The 18,123-nt window shown below is 46.2% G+C and overlaps 1 protein-coding gene across 1 annotated transcript in view; it reads right to left on the bottom strand.

Moving 5' to 3' along the window:
• Positions 1 to 234: 234 nt before the first annotated feature.
• The window catches only part of LOC149346125 (uncharacterized), a 30,034-nt gene continuing 12,145 nt past the window's right edge, over positions 235 to 18,123 (bottom strand). Inside the window, exons 3-4 of the mRNA XM_089586354.1 lie at positions 15,264 to 15,294; positions 235 to 7,217 (exon numbers count right to left, since the gene is read on the bottom strand). Of these exons, the coding sequence (XP_089442480.1) occupies positions 7,029 to 7,217; positions 15,264 to 15,294 (220 nt within the window). The 3' untranslated portion in view covers positions 235 to 7,028. The remainder of the gene's footprint in view (positions 7,218 to 15,263; positions 15,295 to 18,123) is intronic.

Genomic DNA, 18,123 nt, shown 5'->3' with positions numbered 1-18,123 from the left:
ATGTGCGCTGATTCGGCCGAAAGCTCTGCACCGCTGGTCGCCCCGATGCGCGGAAGTTCTTAAAATTGTATTGTAAATTATCGGCTCGCTTTTTGCGGTCTTTTACGCGGCATGAACGCTCGATGGCCTGTACTCTACATCATACAAGCATTTTATGGCCGACCTCAAGCACCCTTTTCAGGGACCCTTTAAGAGACGTATGCACTTGGGAAAAAGCCAAACAGCGCAGAAAACTCGGTTGGACATACACATTTTCTTTATTTTACAACTACAGAAAAGTCGCGTTTGTACAAGTAGTCTCTACAGAACGTCCCATGTAGCGTGAGCCATGCGTTTTAAAAAAACTGGCACGCGCTGAGAAAACCAAACTCAATAACGGCCTTCAGTCTCCAACAGCAAAAGGAAAACTTCTCACTTCCGAAAGAGAGAGGGAGAGAAAACTTTTAATTAGCAGAGATTAATTTGCAGGAGCCGGGTGGTCAGGGCCACTAGTCCAGGTAGCAGCTGACTTGCGGACTAGCTGGATGATCCAGGTTCTTGCTGGTCTACTTCAGACTAATGAGACGAATTACTATTACTGCTACATGCCTGTGGCTTTCCTGGACATCAGCAACTAGAGTTATCTGTCTGCCGCCAATAGGCAACGCTGCGCAACACCCTGGCGATGTTTTTAACTTGCAATTTAGGAAAAAAAAAAAATGTCCCGAGATCCTGCGCGAACGTAAATGCAAAATCAGAGACCTATAAAATGTTTCCGGCGCTCGCACGAGTTATCTCCAACGGCCACACAAAATCAATGGGATGTACTGATTTTTCGAAATTCCCGCGGCGATTTTGAGTGCTCAGCGCCACCCGATGCAGCAGTGCGAACTAGTAGCGTATGTCCAGATGATACGCAAAGCGCCAATAAAAGGCATAAATAACGCAATTTCTATAAAATTTACTTCACTGAATCCGAGTTTCGGCTATTTCTAAGCCTTGCAAGAACCGCGCGGAACGTTCGCAGGCGCGGGATATTTAAAGCGCGCATCTATTCGGAATATTCCACATTACTAATCATTTTAAACTAGACAGGAGGAACTTCCCCCCTTCAGACGAGACCTCAGATAAGGAACAGGCGACCACCTAAAGGCGACACCAGGCCGCCGCGGTGGCTCAGTGGTTATGGCACTCGGCGCTTACCCGAAAGACGCCGGTTCGATCTCGGCCGCGGCGGTCGAATTTCGATGGAGGCGAAATTCCAGAGGCCCGTGTACTGTGCGATGTCAGTGCACGTTAAAGAACCCCAAGCGGTCGAAATTTCCGGAGCCCTTCACTACGGCGTCCCTCGTAGCCTCAGTCGCTATGGGACGTTAAACCGCCATAAACCAAACCGATGTCAGTGCACGTTAAAGAACCCCACGTCGTCGAAAATTCCGGAGCCCTTCACTATGGCATCTCTCATAGCCTGAGTTGCTTTGGGACGTTAAACCCCTATAAACCAAACCAAACCGTTAACCAAACCAAACCTGGAGGTGACTCCAGACGTGATCCTTCGTGACTACTCACTATCAAAATTATGTCCCGGTAATTACGACCTGGAATGTACACTATGCGGCGAAATAGCCACTTACGATCACATATTGTGGAACTGTAAAAAGGAGCCGCGACCGGAATCTCTAATGCATGGTCCTACTCTCGAGAAAAATGGGAGGGCTTGTTGGTCAGCTCAGACCTCGACATTCAAACTCGGGCCATTGAATGGGCTACTCAGGTCACTGTCAGCTGTGGACTGATAGCCACCCAGCATGGATTATCTGCATTTTGCCTTTTCTGACGAAATAAATGTTTTGCAATCCAATTCCAGATTTACGAGTCTTCATTAGAACGGTGAAAAGAAGTTGCACTGCTCAGATAGCACCAAAACAATGGTGCCACTTAGTTTTCATGGAACATGAATTTCTATAAAGAAAACTTGTATGGCCACAGAGGTTTCAATCCTTATTCAATGGCATGAATTAAAGATACTTAACCTTGCTCCAAAATGTGTACCAGCTTTTTTAAACCCTTGGTTCATGTTTCATGGGACACTCTGATCCAAGTTGAATACTATGCAACACAATAAATATAAAAGTGTTCCAAGGAGAAACTATAGCTATATGAAGACTTTTTACAAAGGCCTCATCGAAGGCTGGCCAAGGCGTTAATTCTTAGTTATGTACAGTTCCTAGTGCGAAAACAATATGCCCACAGGGGTGGTATATTACAATACACTTCAAATGCAGCCAAGAAAGGCCGCATACAGAACAAGACGTGGACACGCGTATTAACAGGATGGAGCAGCAAGCATCCCTTCAGGCAAAAGGTTGTCTTGTTAAAGGTGAAAAACTAGCTACACCTGCGTTCCTCTCCTTTCCCGGGACTATTTTCTGGTGACGGTGCATGCAGAGACCGTCCCCGAAAATTGTCTGCAAAGGACCAGGCCTATTTATAAAAGTGCAAGTGTGTGCATAAACAAATTAGTTCAGACAGAAATGTGCGCAAATGTGCAGCTTGCAGACCTGCTGTAAGAAATGTGCATGAAATACAGTGAAACTAAGGCAACTCCCATCTATACGGTGGTATCCATATTATGGTATGGCTGTACTCACTGCCATTGTTAGGAGGTACTGTCACTGTCAAATGAAGCACATAAAAAAAAATGAAATGCAGTTGATGTTCATTCAAGAGGCAAGATGACTATCCTTTGGAAGCGTTAATGAAGACCACATGCATTTTGTAAGCAGTGGCTAATTGTTTTTACTATCCTATTTGAGCCGCACTGCTCGAAATTAATTTCATGCTAGTGGTACTATCGGCGTCAAGTGAAACGCAAACGAGAGAACTTCAAAAATGGAAGATATTACACTAGGAAGGAAGAATACTAGAGCGGTTGATTTTTTGCATCGAAGGAGTACAGACTGCCACATCTCTATTTCCTGTGCAGCTGCTAATATTTTTATTGTTTGCACTCATGTCTCAATTTTGTTCGTGCTTCATTTGATGCTGATGGTACAATTAAGCAGTGCGCATTTTATGACGATGTACTGATCATTAGGTGACACTTTCCAATACTGGTTGCGACTGCTGACCTACAATGTGCTTGTCTTTGCAAAGTTGCAGTGTAACACACCGTTCCTACCTAACTCGCGTGGAACTTGTGACAAGTGCCGCCAGAGGATAGTATCTCTTGCGAGTCTCCACAGTGCAGTGAAGTGAACATGACAAACAAAAAATAAAACAATGCTCCTGTTGCAACAGAAGCACTACAATGGCACTGAAGCATGGCTCTTCAAGAAGCATGGTCATGAACGGAACAAGCTTCGATCACTTCAAAAAGCTGTGCACCAAGCTGCCAGACCGGTTGACGGGAGCAGTCAAACAAATAGAACGAATGCACAAGGCAGTATAAAACCACTATGATGAGCGTAATACAGTAAAAGCTCGTTAATCTGAACTTCTAAGGACCAGTGAAAATGTTCAAATTATTGAATGACCCCGAAAAAACTCAAGTGTTGCTGGCAGCACGGTAATTTATTCACTGAAAGACTGGGCAATGGTTCCCAGCTTTTAAAATGGTTCCCAGATTTTAAGATGAGAATAGCACGGCATTGACTATTTTCATGTTTTCATCAGTGCTTTATTGTGCGCATACTCTCGGGTTCATCAACGCAGAACTGCTGCAAAATCGTAACAGCCTCCTGCACCTGTCACAGCATGATGAGGTAGAGCTCCACTGCTCTGTGAGGTGGCTTCACCGCACAAATGGCACGTAACGAGCACTTGGTTTCGGCGTACTACAAGAACAAAACCACGTGGACGCAAATGAAGAAAAAAACAATAACAAAAAAAGGAAAGTTGGGGGGGTGCCTATCAGCCGTTTGAAATGGTGCCCAGCTCGGTTAGGTTAGTTGGCTGATGCTGGATGGTCAAGGTCATCGTTGCTGTGGGCTGGAGTGGAAAAAAAGGCGAAACCCAGACTAAGTAGTCTAAGTACTCTCGGATACGGGGCCACCCGTTCGTCATCATGCCTGCTGTCGCGAGTGTGGCCCAGATAAAAATTTCTTGCTTAGAATCTGATGCTCCCACCAGTACTGATTAATAGCACATCCCCAGCAGTTGCTGAATCCATTAGCTTCCATAGCAGCCCCGAAACATTACATTCAGCCCTGTTTAGATAAACCATTTGTTCAATATCCTTTAATTTTCTAACGTTCCCGAAATGTTTAAAACAAATGGTAAAGGAACTTCCTAGACGTTGAGCACAAACAAAAAATGGGAAGAAAGAAATGCGCAAGTGACTACGCAGCATGAAATTCAGGTTCTGAGTAGGGCTATTACGACGATCTCTTGCCGTGCTGGCCATGCCTGGATGCGGTTCCCCTCGCTCTTGGGAGCCTGTGCGAATTAACCGATGTAAGAGCCGTACAGCGCCCAAATTAGCGAGCGTCCGACACCATAGACTTGCATAGGCGTTGGCTGAAACCGAGCCAGCAGTTCGAATTATCCGGTTTTCCGAACTAACGGGGGTCGAATTAACGAGCTTTTACTCAAGATAGTGCAACGAGACACAAAAAGCAAGTCAACAGAGGTGATAGTTTTTACTGTGAACAAAAATGGTCATGCTTGACAGCTCATGACAACATGCTTCGTGAAGGAGTTTGCTGGCCGGAAAGGTCAGCCAAATGAGTGAAAATTATTATACAAGGCCTCAAACTCGTACACACCGGCGTCATCCCATGCACTCAAAGCTACACCTTGAAAACATTCGCTGCAGCTGGTAAGATATTCTACAAGATGTCAAGACACAAGGGAAGCTTGCTACTAGTCTAAAGCTGTATATGTACAACTGTATGCGCACTCTGAAAAGCAGAGCTTGTGCAATCACACTTCAGCAGTCATAGTTGTGACAAGACTCTCCGCAGGCCCACTCAACACACCTGGCCTGGTTGTGAAGATTTGGGCTTCAGATTGTTAGTACCAAATGGACACACACAACTCTCAGGAGGTGCCGCAGCTAACTACTGCTTCCAAATTCCAGGAGTCAGCTGGGAGCCCACGTATTAGGTGACCCATATGTTACCTAAAGTCTTGTCACAGCTTGAAAAAGTTGCACTGTCACAAAAGTGACCTCGCACAATATGTGGGGGCAATTGAAAATGTCCTAGTTAAGCTTTCATCCAAAGCAGTGTCTTAACACTAAAGCATATCATACACAACAGCATTACCTGCTCAAAGTTCCATACATGCATGTGCAGACTTTAGCAAACATCTGCTTTTCCTTCTGAAACAAATTATTTAGCTTAGACCCTCAAAAAGTGCACCACATGAATGGTTTGCAACAAGCTCAGGAAGTGGTGCTTGAACAGTGTTATAATGACACTAAAAAGCACACCCAATGCGGTCAAATGTATGCAGGTGTTGGCAAAAACACCAAGCATGTCCTACGAGCCACGCTTCTCAGGATTCATGGTTTTAGTAACGACTCTGATAATGAAGTAGTAGCTTTATGTAATTTCTTGATACATTTATTTGTGGAACATGTTCAAGCCTATATAGTTGAATAAATACTTATAGTACGCTGAAAAGTGATAGAGTAATGCTGACGGACAACCAGTCCTTGCAGAAGCTGTACCGTCCATTGAAAAAGTTCACAGTACACTGCACTTATGCAAGACACGGTTTTTCCCATTAAAATTTAGATAAGCATCTTCATTTGACTGTCAGTTTTGTTACAAAGCTGCAGTGAATTGCCTTAAATTTCTGTTTACCCATGTACTGACAAACCGTATTGCCATCAAACTAAAGGCTTGCATATCTCGAATTCAGAGAATCGATAGCAGCACTCAGCGTTGTAATGCGTTACAATATGCAATGCAACTCTGTCGCAACATCTTTCATCACAGCCATGAGCCATTACTGACGGACTGTAAACATTATTCATCGACTATTTCTGTGTGCCAGCACGAACTGGCAACATCCAAAACCCACATCAGCCATACATGGATGACAATAACTGTTGAAGTTCTCATACAGATTCTAGAGTGCTTCAACATTACACAGTGTCATGTGGCGCATAGATACACATCTTAGTTGCATTTTTTTCGCACGATGTCCACTCTGCAAATTCCACCAGTCATGGAGCACACATGGAGAAACCCACACACACGACGACGAATGTCAGAAGACACGGCAGCATTTCTCCACTGGCGATCACACTCGCTTCTAACAATAACCACACATCATCTGGCGGAGAAGACCTGGCTAAGCAAGCCACGGCACACTGCACGCCACTTGTAAATCGCTAGCTGAAATCACAAAGTCCCGTACGACGTCACCGCACTAATACAAGGTCGATACGTCCAAACTTGGCCCTAGCACAGAAGATTCAGCGCTGCACCTCAGTGCCAGCTCGCTCACACAAACAGCCTATAGAATGTGGCCAGAGTCCTAGCAGAAACGTGAGGACTCATTGTCACTGCAGTGTAAAGCAACCCCCGACGAGCATTACAACCACAGCAGAACTGTTTTCCCTCCTCAAGGAATATCACGAGTTGTTGCAAAGTACAACTGCTTCAATGGCCACGGGAAGAAAACACCTGAGAGAGTTGCAGGTATATGACGGCTGGAGCAGAACCAACCGGTGACCTGCCTTTGAAACGAGGCAAGCACTGCACCAACCAGACACTGCTGTGTCTAGCACACATGCAAGGCGACTGCTTGTTCTAGAACTGTCTTTGTCATTGTTGTCGCAGCTATGATAAACGTCTTTCGACTTTTGCTTTCACCGCGACAAGAACAATGTAGAGATGTTCCAGAGACAAACAAGCGACTTGCACGTGCAAGCAGGCCTCGTCCAGATCCCGCACCATGGTCATTTCTGCTAGTGTCTTTCAGTAGAGCACAGTTCGTGACAAAGTAGCCACAGAAAAAAAAGGCTGCCATTTCAGCCGCGGAGAAACACGTCAACGTCGAGCATTTGAAAAATGTCCTGGAAGGTGCGGTCACCATCACAGCTGACTTGGTCCCGGACAGTGCTCTGGCAGGTGCCGAGAGGCGCTGAGCATCCGCTGCTGCCTCTGCAGGTGAGCCTCATAGAGAAGCCGGTTGATGACACCGTAGTGCGGGTTGTCGATGCCGTTGGCGACCGCGGGCACCAGCGGAGTGCGGTCGGGGCAGGAACCACCCGACGAGCTCGTCTGTCCAAAAGGAATGGGCAGAAATGGCAATTCATAACGTCTAGCGAGTGGAAGTGCTCTTCCTGTCAGCAAGTTTCAGCAATCTATACCACTAAGCATCCTCCAGGTTATGGCAAGCGTAGCAAGAAAAAAAGAAGATTCATTTTTAAACTGCCCCACCATGGTGGCTCAGTGGTTACGGCGTTCGGCTGCTGACCCGAAAGACGCGGGTTCGATCCCGGCCGCGGCGGTCGAATTTCGATGGAGGCGAAATGCTAGAGGCCCGTGTACTGTGCGGTGTCAGTGCATGTTAAAGAACCCCAGGTGGTTGAAATTTCCGGAGCCCTCCACTACGACGTCCCTCATAGCCTGAGTCGCTTTGGGATGTTAAACCCCATAAACCAAACCAAAGCAACCCCTAATAAAGAACAAACAAACATTTCTAAACTACTTACTGTACAACCTGTACTGAATGCACTATTACACATCATCGCTTAACAAATATCAAAAGAGCGTATAATTATTTTAGCTGCATAGTGAAAAGTGTACAACTATGTTATCTGCACAGTGTCGAGGGGGCCTTGGACACGCTTCCCCATTGCATGAAATTTTGAACTAGTAGTGCATAATGAAACGCAGAGGGGGCAACTCACACATCAAGATTGGAAGGTTGCCTGGTTTATTGGGGTTTAATGTCCCAAAGCGACTCAGGCTATGAGGGGCACCGCAGTGGAGGGCTCCGGGAATTTCAACCACCTGGGGTTCTCTAACGTGCACTGGCATCGCACAGTGCACTACCTCTAGCATTTCGCCTCTATCCAAATTCGACCGCCGCGACCGGGATCGAAACCGTGTTTTTCAGGCCATCAGCCTAGCGCCATAACCACTGAGCCACCACAGTTACAAGATTAGAAGGATTAGAACACTGATGTCAAATATACATGCATGGTTAATTATATCTTCTAACATTTTACCACCTCTCCTCTCAGAAGACATTGAACGGTGCTTGCATTTATTGTAGTGCCAGCCATATGGACTACACATCTGGAGTTTTTGGATCAGGCATGTCCGTGCATAACCATCATCATCATCAGCCTGACTGTGCCCACTGCAGGTCAAAGGCCTCTGCCCATGTCTCTCCAATTAATCCTGCCCTTCGCCAGTAGCGGCCACCATGTATCCGCAACCTTCTTAGCCTCATCCACCCACCTAACCTTCTGCCGCCCCCTGCTACGCTTGCCTCCTCTTGGAATCCACTCCGTTACCCCTAAGGACCAGCGGTTATCTTGCTTTCGCATTACGTGCATGACCACAGAGCCTCTATTAGTCATGATGAAAACCACCAAGGCAGTGGCGGATACGAGACAATGACACAGCAATGCAATGACACAGCAGCAAGGAAGGCTGATTGAAGTGCCCTTACTGGCCCCTCCATAGACAACTGAGCAAAGAAATGGGGAGGGCTCAGTGTGAAAGCACATTATCCCTCTTCTCATAATCACTGCTCTGTCATTTTTTTTATTAGTTCGCACATTTTGTTACAAGAGGCTCCCCTACTATGGGACCCCTTTCTGTAATAGAATATGTATTTATACTGTTCCGTGCATTTTAGAAATAAACCTCGTACTTCAAAGCGAAGCATGAGCGAGCCTGAGGAAGTGAATGCAGGTTTTGCGTGACATCCATCATGGCTGTTTCTTTTCTACAGCCTTTTCATAACAAGTGCGCTCAAGCATCATTTCATGCAGACATTTGACAGCCATACTATGCCTTCCTGCATTTCTACCGTCAGCAGCATTTCCGGAATGAAAAAAAAAAAAAAATGTCGATCTTATGATCCCTCCAGTACACATTAAACAAATCATGGTGTTCAGAAGAGCAAGGTTCCGGGCTAGTTGGTAATGCATTTAAAGGAAGAAACAGCGCGACGAAACACGGACACATGAGCGCTGACTCACAACTGAAAGTTTATTCTGGTAGAAAGACCCTTAAATAGAAAACATGAGGGGATGGCTAACAGGGCTGCTCCAGCGATTACCGGCAATCAGTGTGGTCGCATCACAAGATGACACAAAAACACAACAGGGAAAAAAAGAAAGTTATAAGCGATAAAAAGATGGTGTAAAGGGCCGCGTAACGGTGGTCAGGTAGGTAACATTAACAAAAACTATGAAAAAGTACCCAAAAGGGCGGGGAAAGGTAAAAACTATGCGACACAGATGAAAATTATACACGTGAAACATAAAAATATAAAAAATGTAAAAATGTGAAGAAGGTAAAAGTTTTAAAAACATGTCCAAAAGGGGGTGTGGAACTAAAAAGCAAGATAAAAGCGGTAGCAACGAGGATTCCGTGGTTGATTAGGTTGACAAGGGAAATCGTTGAAGCTCTCCAAATCCATTATGCCGGTCAAGACTGCGTCAGTACTCCGTCCCTCTCCTTGTCAAAAAAAGAGCTAGATTTTCTGGGTGCGTTGACTAACGCCCAACATTTCTGGTGCGCCCCACACAACTGATTAATTCATGGAATCCTCGTTGCTACCGCTTTTATCTTGCTTTTAGTTCCACACCCCTTTTTGGGCATGTTTTTAAAACTTTTACCTTCTTCACGTTTTTACATTTTTTATATTTTTATATTTCACATGTATAATTTTCATCTGTGTCCCATAGTTTTTACCTTTCCCCGCCATTTTGGGTATTTTTTCATAGTTTTTGTTAATGTTACCTACCTGACCACCGTTACGCGGCCGTTTACACCGTCTTTTTATCGCTTATAACTTTCTTTTGTTCCCTGTTGTGTTTTTGTGTCATCTTGTGACGCGACCACACTGATTGCCGGTTATCGCTGGAGCAGCCCTGTTAGCCATCCCCTCATGTTTTCTATTTAAGAGTCTTTCCACCAGAATAAACTTTCAGTTGTGAGTCAGCGCTGGTGTGTGTGTGTCGTTTCTTCGTGTGTCCGTGTTTCGTTGCGCTGTTTCTTCCTTTAAAATCATGCTGCTCTGAAGTAATGATTTTCAACCATTGTGACACTTTGTAAGAAATTTTGCATGTGCCCATTAAAAACAACTATCATGGGCCTTTTCTGTGGCAAACCCAACTTTACATCTTTTGTGAGTCTTGCATAAACTATTTAAATGGAAAAAAATGTTCTGAACTGAAATGGCGAGCAACACGGTGAAAGGCTGAACAAATGGTTGCATATGAGAAGGCACCCAGTATGTTTCTCTCGTAAGGCGTTCCCAAAGCATGACTCCCAGTAGATGAAACACCGTGTATAAAATGAAAGTGGAGAATGTTCTGTTCTAAGCAGCAGACAGACACTTCAGTGGCAGCAACGCAAAAAGCTCTTTATTCGAGGCAGCAGCGTCCTTTTATAGGTAACGCTGCATGCCGGTCAGGCACACGTCATTTCCGTTGCAATGTTATCAGACCGACTGGCTGATACAGAACATTCCTTCCTCCTTAACCAAAGCTACACGCGTTTCTTTCCGCGTTCTTAACTGGGGGCTTGATAGCGATCAGGAGGACGTCTTGTGCGATTACTTCTTTGCAAATGGGCCTCCTCGGGTGTAGCCATGGTTGATGCGGTGGAACTTGAAGGCTGCGCTGCCATGTGTCTTGCCTCAGGCTGCGATGCCGGTTCCTCATTTGAAGTGGCGTCATATAAGCGAACATCCTCAAGCTTGTCCGCAGTGGGACCACTAATCACGGAGCCAGCAGGGGAATCTTTTTTTCGAGGGAGCTGATGGCAAGTCTCGCTGAACAGCGGCACTTGGAGTGGACTCAGGATGCGCTTCTTTTGCGACGTTGGGATGGAGTGATGACTTTGCACCCGATATCCAGCTGGGTCTCAAGTGCTCGATATGCACAAAACGAAACTGGTCACCGACTTTGACTACAAACGTAGAGTCGCTTACACGTTGCACTACGACCGCTTCCTCCCATGACAGGGTTTCCCCTCTCGTAGTCTTGACGAGAGCTGCGTCACCGGCTTCCATCTGCGGGTCCCTTCCTCGGCCCCCGTTGCGATGAGTGGCGTCTCTGGCTTGGCGGCTGCACAAAACTTGGCTTCAGGAGCGAAAGCTTCACTCGGGGTTGTCGTTTCAGGAACAGCTCAGCCGGCGTTCTTCCTGTTACGGAGTTCGGGGTGCTCCTGTAAGCAAGCAAGAAGTCGCTAAGTCGTTGGTGAAGAGTTCTGTTCTGCCCTGTTAGGTTATCGTGAAGCACTTGCTTGAGTAGAGTGGCCTTTGTCGTCTGAACTAGCCTTTCTGCTGCCCCGTTCTATGAAGCGTGGTAGGGTGGCGTACGCGTGTGGCGAATCCCGTGAGAAGAGGTGAAATTGGAGAACTCCTGCGCAGTAAATTGAGGTCCATTATCACTGATCAGTTCCTCCGGGTAGCCATACGCTGCAAATATCTCCATGAGACAGTCGATTGTTTTCGACGTCGTCGTAGTGCGGAGGCATTTTACTTCTATCCACTTTGAGTAAGAGTCTACTAGAAGGAACAAGTTCGAGCCATCCTTCATGGTGAAATCGACATGGACTCTCTGCCAAACACGAGTTGGATAAGTGCATAGATGCAATGGCCCTGGTGCCTTCGCAGGCATGGTCGTTTGGCACACTGTACATTGACGGACAGTGTCTTCTATGTTCTTGTCAATCAACGGCCACCAAACAAACGACCTAGCAAGCATTTTCATTCTTTGCATTCCAGGGTGTTCTTCATGTAGCAATGTTAATACTGCTTCTCTAAGTTCGTCCGGAATGATCACTCGCTGGCCCCACGTGATGCAGCCTTGCTCATACGATAGTTCGTTTCGACGTACGTAAAAGGGCTGAAAAATATCATTGTGGTGCGCGGGCCAGCCAGATAAGGTGAACTGCACGACTTTGGAAAGAAGGCGATCCCTTTTAGTCGCAGCAGCAACCTGGCTCACAGTGAGAGGCGTTGACTAAACACTGCAAGACATTCTTCAGTGTCCTCTTTATGCTTGGCCAGAAGTGGAAGCCTTGAAAGAGCGTCGGCAACTTCCATGTTTTTGCCGTTCCTGTAGCGCAGTGTGTACTGATAAGCTGCTAAGGTGATAGCCCAACGCTGAATCCTAGCTGCAGCCAAAGAAGGAATTGGTTTAGCTGATGCCAAGATCCCCAACAGTGGTTGGTGGTCTGTATACAGCATGAATTTGCGCCCGTACAGGTATCTATGAAACCTGCTCAGACCAAAAATTAATGCTAGGGCTTCCTTCTCGCCTTGTGCATAGTTGCGCTCCGCGACACTCAATGTTCTGGAGGCAAATGAAATGGGTCTTTCCGAACCATCAGGCATGACGTGAAAAATTACTGCCCCAAGACCGTAGGCCGACGCGTCGCAGCTTAAACTGATTGGCTTTTTCACGTCGTAAAAAGTCAGAACTTGACTGTCTACGAGACGCTGCTTGGCTTCCACGAATGATCTTGAACATTTGTCCGTCCACGCCCAACTCGTGTCTTTTTTTAGCAGATCGTACATTGGTGCAGCTACTGTGGCTAAATCTTTGATGAATTTGGCGTAGAAATTCAGCAGACCCAAGAAGGCTCGTAATTCAGTTACGTTGCTTGGCTGAGGTGCTTCCGTGGTGGCTTTTATCTTTCTTGATGTTGGAAAAATGCCATCAGCTGTCACTTTGTGTCCAAGATAAACGACGGACTGCTTGAAAAATTCACATTTCTGTTCTTTTACAGTGATATTGTGCTTTGCCAGTCGTTGAAGTACCTTTTCCAGAGTTTCTTGACAGTCGTCTATATTGTCGCCTACGACGATGACGTCGTCGATATAGCAACCCACACTTTTGGAATCCTTTTTAAGACTTCGTCCATTAACGACTGAAAGATAGCGGGTGCGCTAGAGATGCCGAATGGTAGGCGCTGAAACTGGAATAATGCGAGATGAGTGTTTACGGTTAACAGCGCTTTGCTTTCCTCAGCAAGCGGCACTTGCTGATAGGCTTGTGATAGATCCAGAACGCAAAAGATTTCACCTCCTGCGAGCATGGAATACAAATCTTCCGGCAATGGCAAAGGGTAATGGTCAGTTTTTAGAACAGGATTAACCGTGACTTTGTAGTCGCCGCATAACCTTAATCCTGCGCCGCCTTTCTTCGCGACCACCACCAGAGGCGTTGCCCAGTCACTTTTCGTGACCCTCTTTAGTATTCCGGCTTGCTCGAGCTTTTCCAGCTCTTTTGCTACTTCCTCTTTGATGGCAATTGGTATTGGCCGTGCTCTTGAGAACACTGGTTGAGCCCCTTCCTTTACAAAGATGCGAGCTTCGAAGTTTTTGACGACTCCCTGGGTTGTCTTGACAAACTTGGGATACCTTTTCCGTAAGTCTTCTACCCTCTGCTCCACTGACTTATCCGTGGACAGGCTGTATACTGCTTTCCAGTTTATCTGCAGTTTTTCCAGCCAGTCTCTTCCCATGAGAGCAGGCATCGGCGTTCTGTTTCCCTTCACTACCACTACAGGCAAAGAGATTTCACTTGCGTCCTGCTTGACTAAGACGTTTGCTTTTCCAATTACCTTCAGCTTTTCTCCGGTGTAAGTGCGCAACAACACATTGGATTCCACACATTGGATTCCACACATTTAACATGCGGGAAACACTGCTTATAGAACTGCTCTGGTACGATCGTGACCGCTGCACCTGTGTCAATTATCATCGAAACAGTCTTCCCTTCAATGTTCAGGTCAATGTTCGAACGTCAAGTCAGGCTGTGCAAAAAGAGCCCGTTGCGTTTCCTCGTCACGCAAAACAGCTACAAGCCTGTCCCTTAAGGCATCATTTAAAAACGTGCCGAAATTGCAATCTCTTGCAAGATGCTTCAGTTCAGTGATGAAATCTTTGACGCTTTCATTTTCTTGCTGCATTCGGCGATTAAATTTACAACGCTCTGCGATAATTGAATGAGCTGGGCTGAAATGAGCTTCCAGAAGCTGTTTAATTTCTTCGAAAGTCTTCTGAGAAGAACAGAGAAGACAGTTTCTGCGCTTAACCCTTTCAGGCGCTTTGTACACAATTGCATATGAGGCAAACTTGCAGCTTTTCCTGAGAAGCTGGTGCACTTAGCAGTGATTTCATCATTTCAGTCAAATTGAGCGCCCTTCTTGTTGCAAATAAGTTGCTTTTTTGTACCATGTAGCGAAGGCCGTAAGTAGTATTTCACATAACAGTGAGCCGGATAGCACTTTGTCCGCCATTTTTGTGCAGACAGATTTTTCTGCGAGTGAACACATCGATTGTTTTTGCTCAATTTCAAGCATAATTTGCATCTTCAAAACACAGAGTGATTCCATGATTCTTAGGGTGCTTACCTGACACATGAAAACACTCCGATGTTACTATTTCTAACGAATCTGACACTTTTTACGGAATTCTCCACATCGTTGTAAAAAACTTACCTGTTGGTCATTCACGTTTGAAAACTAACAAATTCTCTTTCTTGGGGCCTGAATATACCACTTACGTGAGAAAAACAATTGATTCCATTTGAAACAAGAAATGGCACCTGAAAGGGTTAAGAGGCAAGACCGTGGACTGTGTAGCAAGAAAGGGACAAAGTGCCAGTTGCCAAATGTTGTGGAGACCTTCCTTTTCGTTCTTAGCACCTTTGGTGGTGACTGCTCTGCCTCAGTGCTAACAAGACCATGCCAACACTTCCTCTGATAAAAAGTTGAACAGGATAGGATTACAACAAAATAGTTACATCATCCCAGCTGAGGACTGCTGAATGTACGGGCTTTGACCTACCAAAGGCACTGCATGTGGATAACTTTGCACACCGTTGGCAAAAAAAATTTGCACCGACTACTCGACTGCAAATGATCTTGGTGAGAGCTTGTTTCTTCACATCCAGCAAGACTGGAAAAAAGAACATTTTTTTTTTATGCTGACTGGCCACTAAATACACAAATGAAAAAGTCCTGTCTGCCTTCGGGCAGATACACACTGCAATCTTGCAATCCTGCCAAAAACTGATTGTGCCCAATGCAACATCAGCAACAGCAGCAACAACAGCACCAACTTACGTCATCGTCCACGGTTTCACTGGAGCTGGCTCTGTTTGGGAAGGAAATGAAAGAAATAAGATGGCGTTAGCACCACACTGTACACACTACCAAGTTGAACAAGGTGCACAAATGAATGTCATAACAAAGAGCGCATGGCCTATACTACACTCACAAGTAAAACAAAGACTAACAGGCTCAAACCACATGCACAGTATGTGCTGAATTATGCACACATAATCACCAATACTTTTTGTGCTGCAAGCCCTGAGCACTTATGTCAGTCACTAATCACAGAACTATGCACAGCAGTTGGCAGTCCTACGCAGGGTTCAATGACCTGAAGCAACACATGGGGCTAAGAGAGCGGCAGTAGTGGAATCCCCCAGACAAGACAACTTCTGGTTCTCTAACGTGCACTGACATCGCACAGTACAGGTACGAGAAGGCAAAGTGTAGCAGAGGGCATCAGAGAGTGAGGGATGACATTTCCTGTGGGGATAAGACGGCCAGCAGCCACAGAAACCAAGGGGCAGAGGGGATTTTTAATTTATTTATTTATTTTGTGGTGTTGATCAATTTAGAATATTACTGAACATGTTACCGCTTAAAGCTAATTGATTAGAAAAGCAGAAGAAAAAACAACCACATGCCGCCGGTGGGATCCGAACCCACGACCTCCGAATTACGCGTCCGGTGCTCCACCGCTGAGCTACGGCGACGGCTGTCAAACCTTCTGCTTTCGGGGGTATTTATGTTTACAAGCAACCTAACCTTGAGAGTGTTCATCAGCGCCACCCACGTTCATAAGCGGCGGACGTAGAACGTCCTGAGTTACCGCAGGTGTGACGTAGAACGCCATCGAACGGAGAGGGTGGAAGCTGTGTGAGAACCCTCTTATGCTTCCTATGGCGTCAAGGCTGCCAGAACCGAGGCCCTCGCTAAGCAATTAAGCAAACAAGAGAAGGGGAATGAGGGGCTCGTTATAAATATGAAAGAAGCCAACAGCCACATAAACCAAGGGGCAGCAGCAGCTGCAGGAAAGGGCTAAATGAAGGGATATGGGAGAGGCCTTTGTACTGCAGAGGAAGCAGTTATGCTGACGGTGGTAATGGCAGTGCCACTGCACAGCACATGGGCATTTCACGCATTTTGCCATGATGGTAATGGCAGTGACAATGCGCAGCCCACAAGCATCTCGCCCTTTTTGCCATGCTGGTAACGGCAATGACAATGTGCAGCTCCCAAGCATAACGCACATGACGGTAATGGCAGTGCTACTGCACTCAGGCATCTAGCACATTTTGCCGTGATGGTAATGGCAGTGCCACCACACAGCACATGGACATCTTGAGCATTTTTCCATGATGGTTGGCACTGCATAGCACATGGGCATCTTGTGCATCTCACCATGATGGTATCAGCAGTGCCAATGCGCAACTCACAAGCATCTCACGCATGTCGGTAATGGCAGTGCCACTGCACACGGGCATCTAGCGCATTTCACCATGATGGTAATGGCAGTGCCACTGCAGAGCACATAGGCATCTCGTGCATTTCGCCATGATGGTAACAGCAGTGTTAGGAGAAAGCTGTTAGGAGAAAGCAAACAAAAATGACCAGCACCTCAGAAATACTTCACTTGAAACGAGCTGGAGTTTCCAATGAGCATGTGACTTGTAATGGGTCTGATTTTCAGGAAGCTCCATTAATCCGTGCAATTAATACAGGCGGCTCTTCATGTACGGATGGGTAAGAGCATTTCCACTGAAATGGGGTGATCGAAGAAAGGTCGACTACTGCCCCAGTCAACAGTGACAACTGGGAAATGGTCTGTTGCTGTGCGGGGAGGCACTTTTCCTTTCACCTTTAAGACAGAAAGGGCGCATTCTTAGGTAGTACACTAACTACCTTAGTAGTAGGTACAATAGTAGGTAGTACCTTTGTGTACTACCTAGGAATGCACCCTTTCTACCTTAAAGGTGAAAGGAAAAGTGCCTCCCCGCACAGCAACAGACCATTTCCCACTTGTCACTGTTGACTGGGGCAGTAGTCGACCTTTCTCCCCCGACTAAATGTAGCTTCCTCTGCCCTGTTAGTGTGAGGAGCCAACCCGTCTGTGTTTTCACAGGGGTGTGAAGAAGAAATGGGTGAAAATTCAAACTGCCTCACCTCCTGCTGACACATGCACATTGCTTTGTGGCAAGGAAGTGAGCTCAGACACCCCACAGTGTCCTGGCTTTTTTATTTTCTTTTTAACAATTTGCGTGCAACCTCACTTTCTAAAATACAAAGTGTGCCTTATTTTTGGAACACATTATAAAAGACACCAATAAGTTTTTCGTCAAGTCAGCCCGCTGACTTTCTATTCCTATTTCTCTTTTGGCTTGCCTTGCCTTCCCTCCGCGTCTCCCCCCCCCCCCCCCCTCCCGCACTTGTAGGCTGCGTGTAAATACCATATGCCTCCGTATGATTTTTTTTCTCAGAGCGAGAATGTCTACCTACCGAGTGCCATTAAAATACTCCGGGAATAAACAAATAAGGAATAAATGTGCTCCCAACGGGACCAGCTGTTCCCATATTTTTTCTCTAACCCAGCGCACCTGTGACTTCGTGGGTTGGGACATATGTTGGCAATCGAGCAACAGCAGCAGGCAGCCGACGCTTGCCCAGTGCTGTCTCTACTTCTTTCAGTTCATGCAGTGTCACAGCCATCCCCGGCATATTGCAACTGCCAGTCCACTTCACTGCGTGGCTGCATGGTGGTGAAACTTTGTCGCCCCCCCTCCACCCTACAAGTTCTATCTTTTAGCACAATTATTAAAGGGTTACTGAGGGAAAATGGATATGGGCCTGTATCAATATGGCGCATGTTCCAATC

The sequence above is a fragment of the Amblyomma mixtum genome, chromosome 4, assembly GCF_055824585.1.
Source record: "Amblyomma mixtum isolate Tamu chromosome 4, ASM5582458v1, whole genome shotgun sequence".
NCBI classification, from domain to species: domain Eukaryota; kingdom Metazoa; phylum Arthropoda; class Arachnida; order Ixodida; family Ixodidae; genus Amblyomma; species Amblyomma mixtum.
This window is presented reverse-complemented; position numbering and strand designations above follow the sequence as displayed.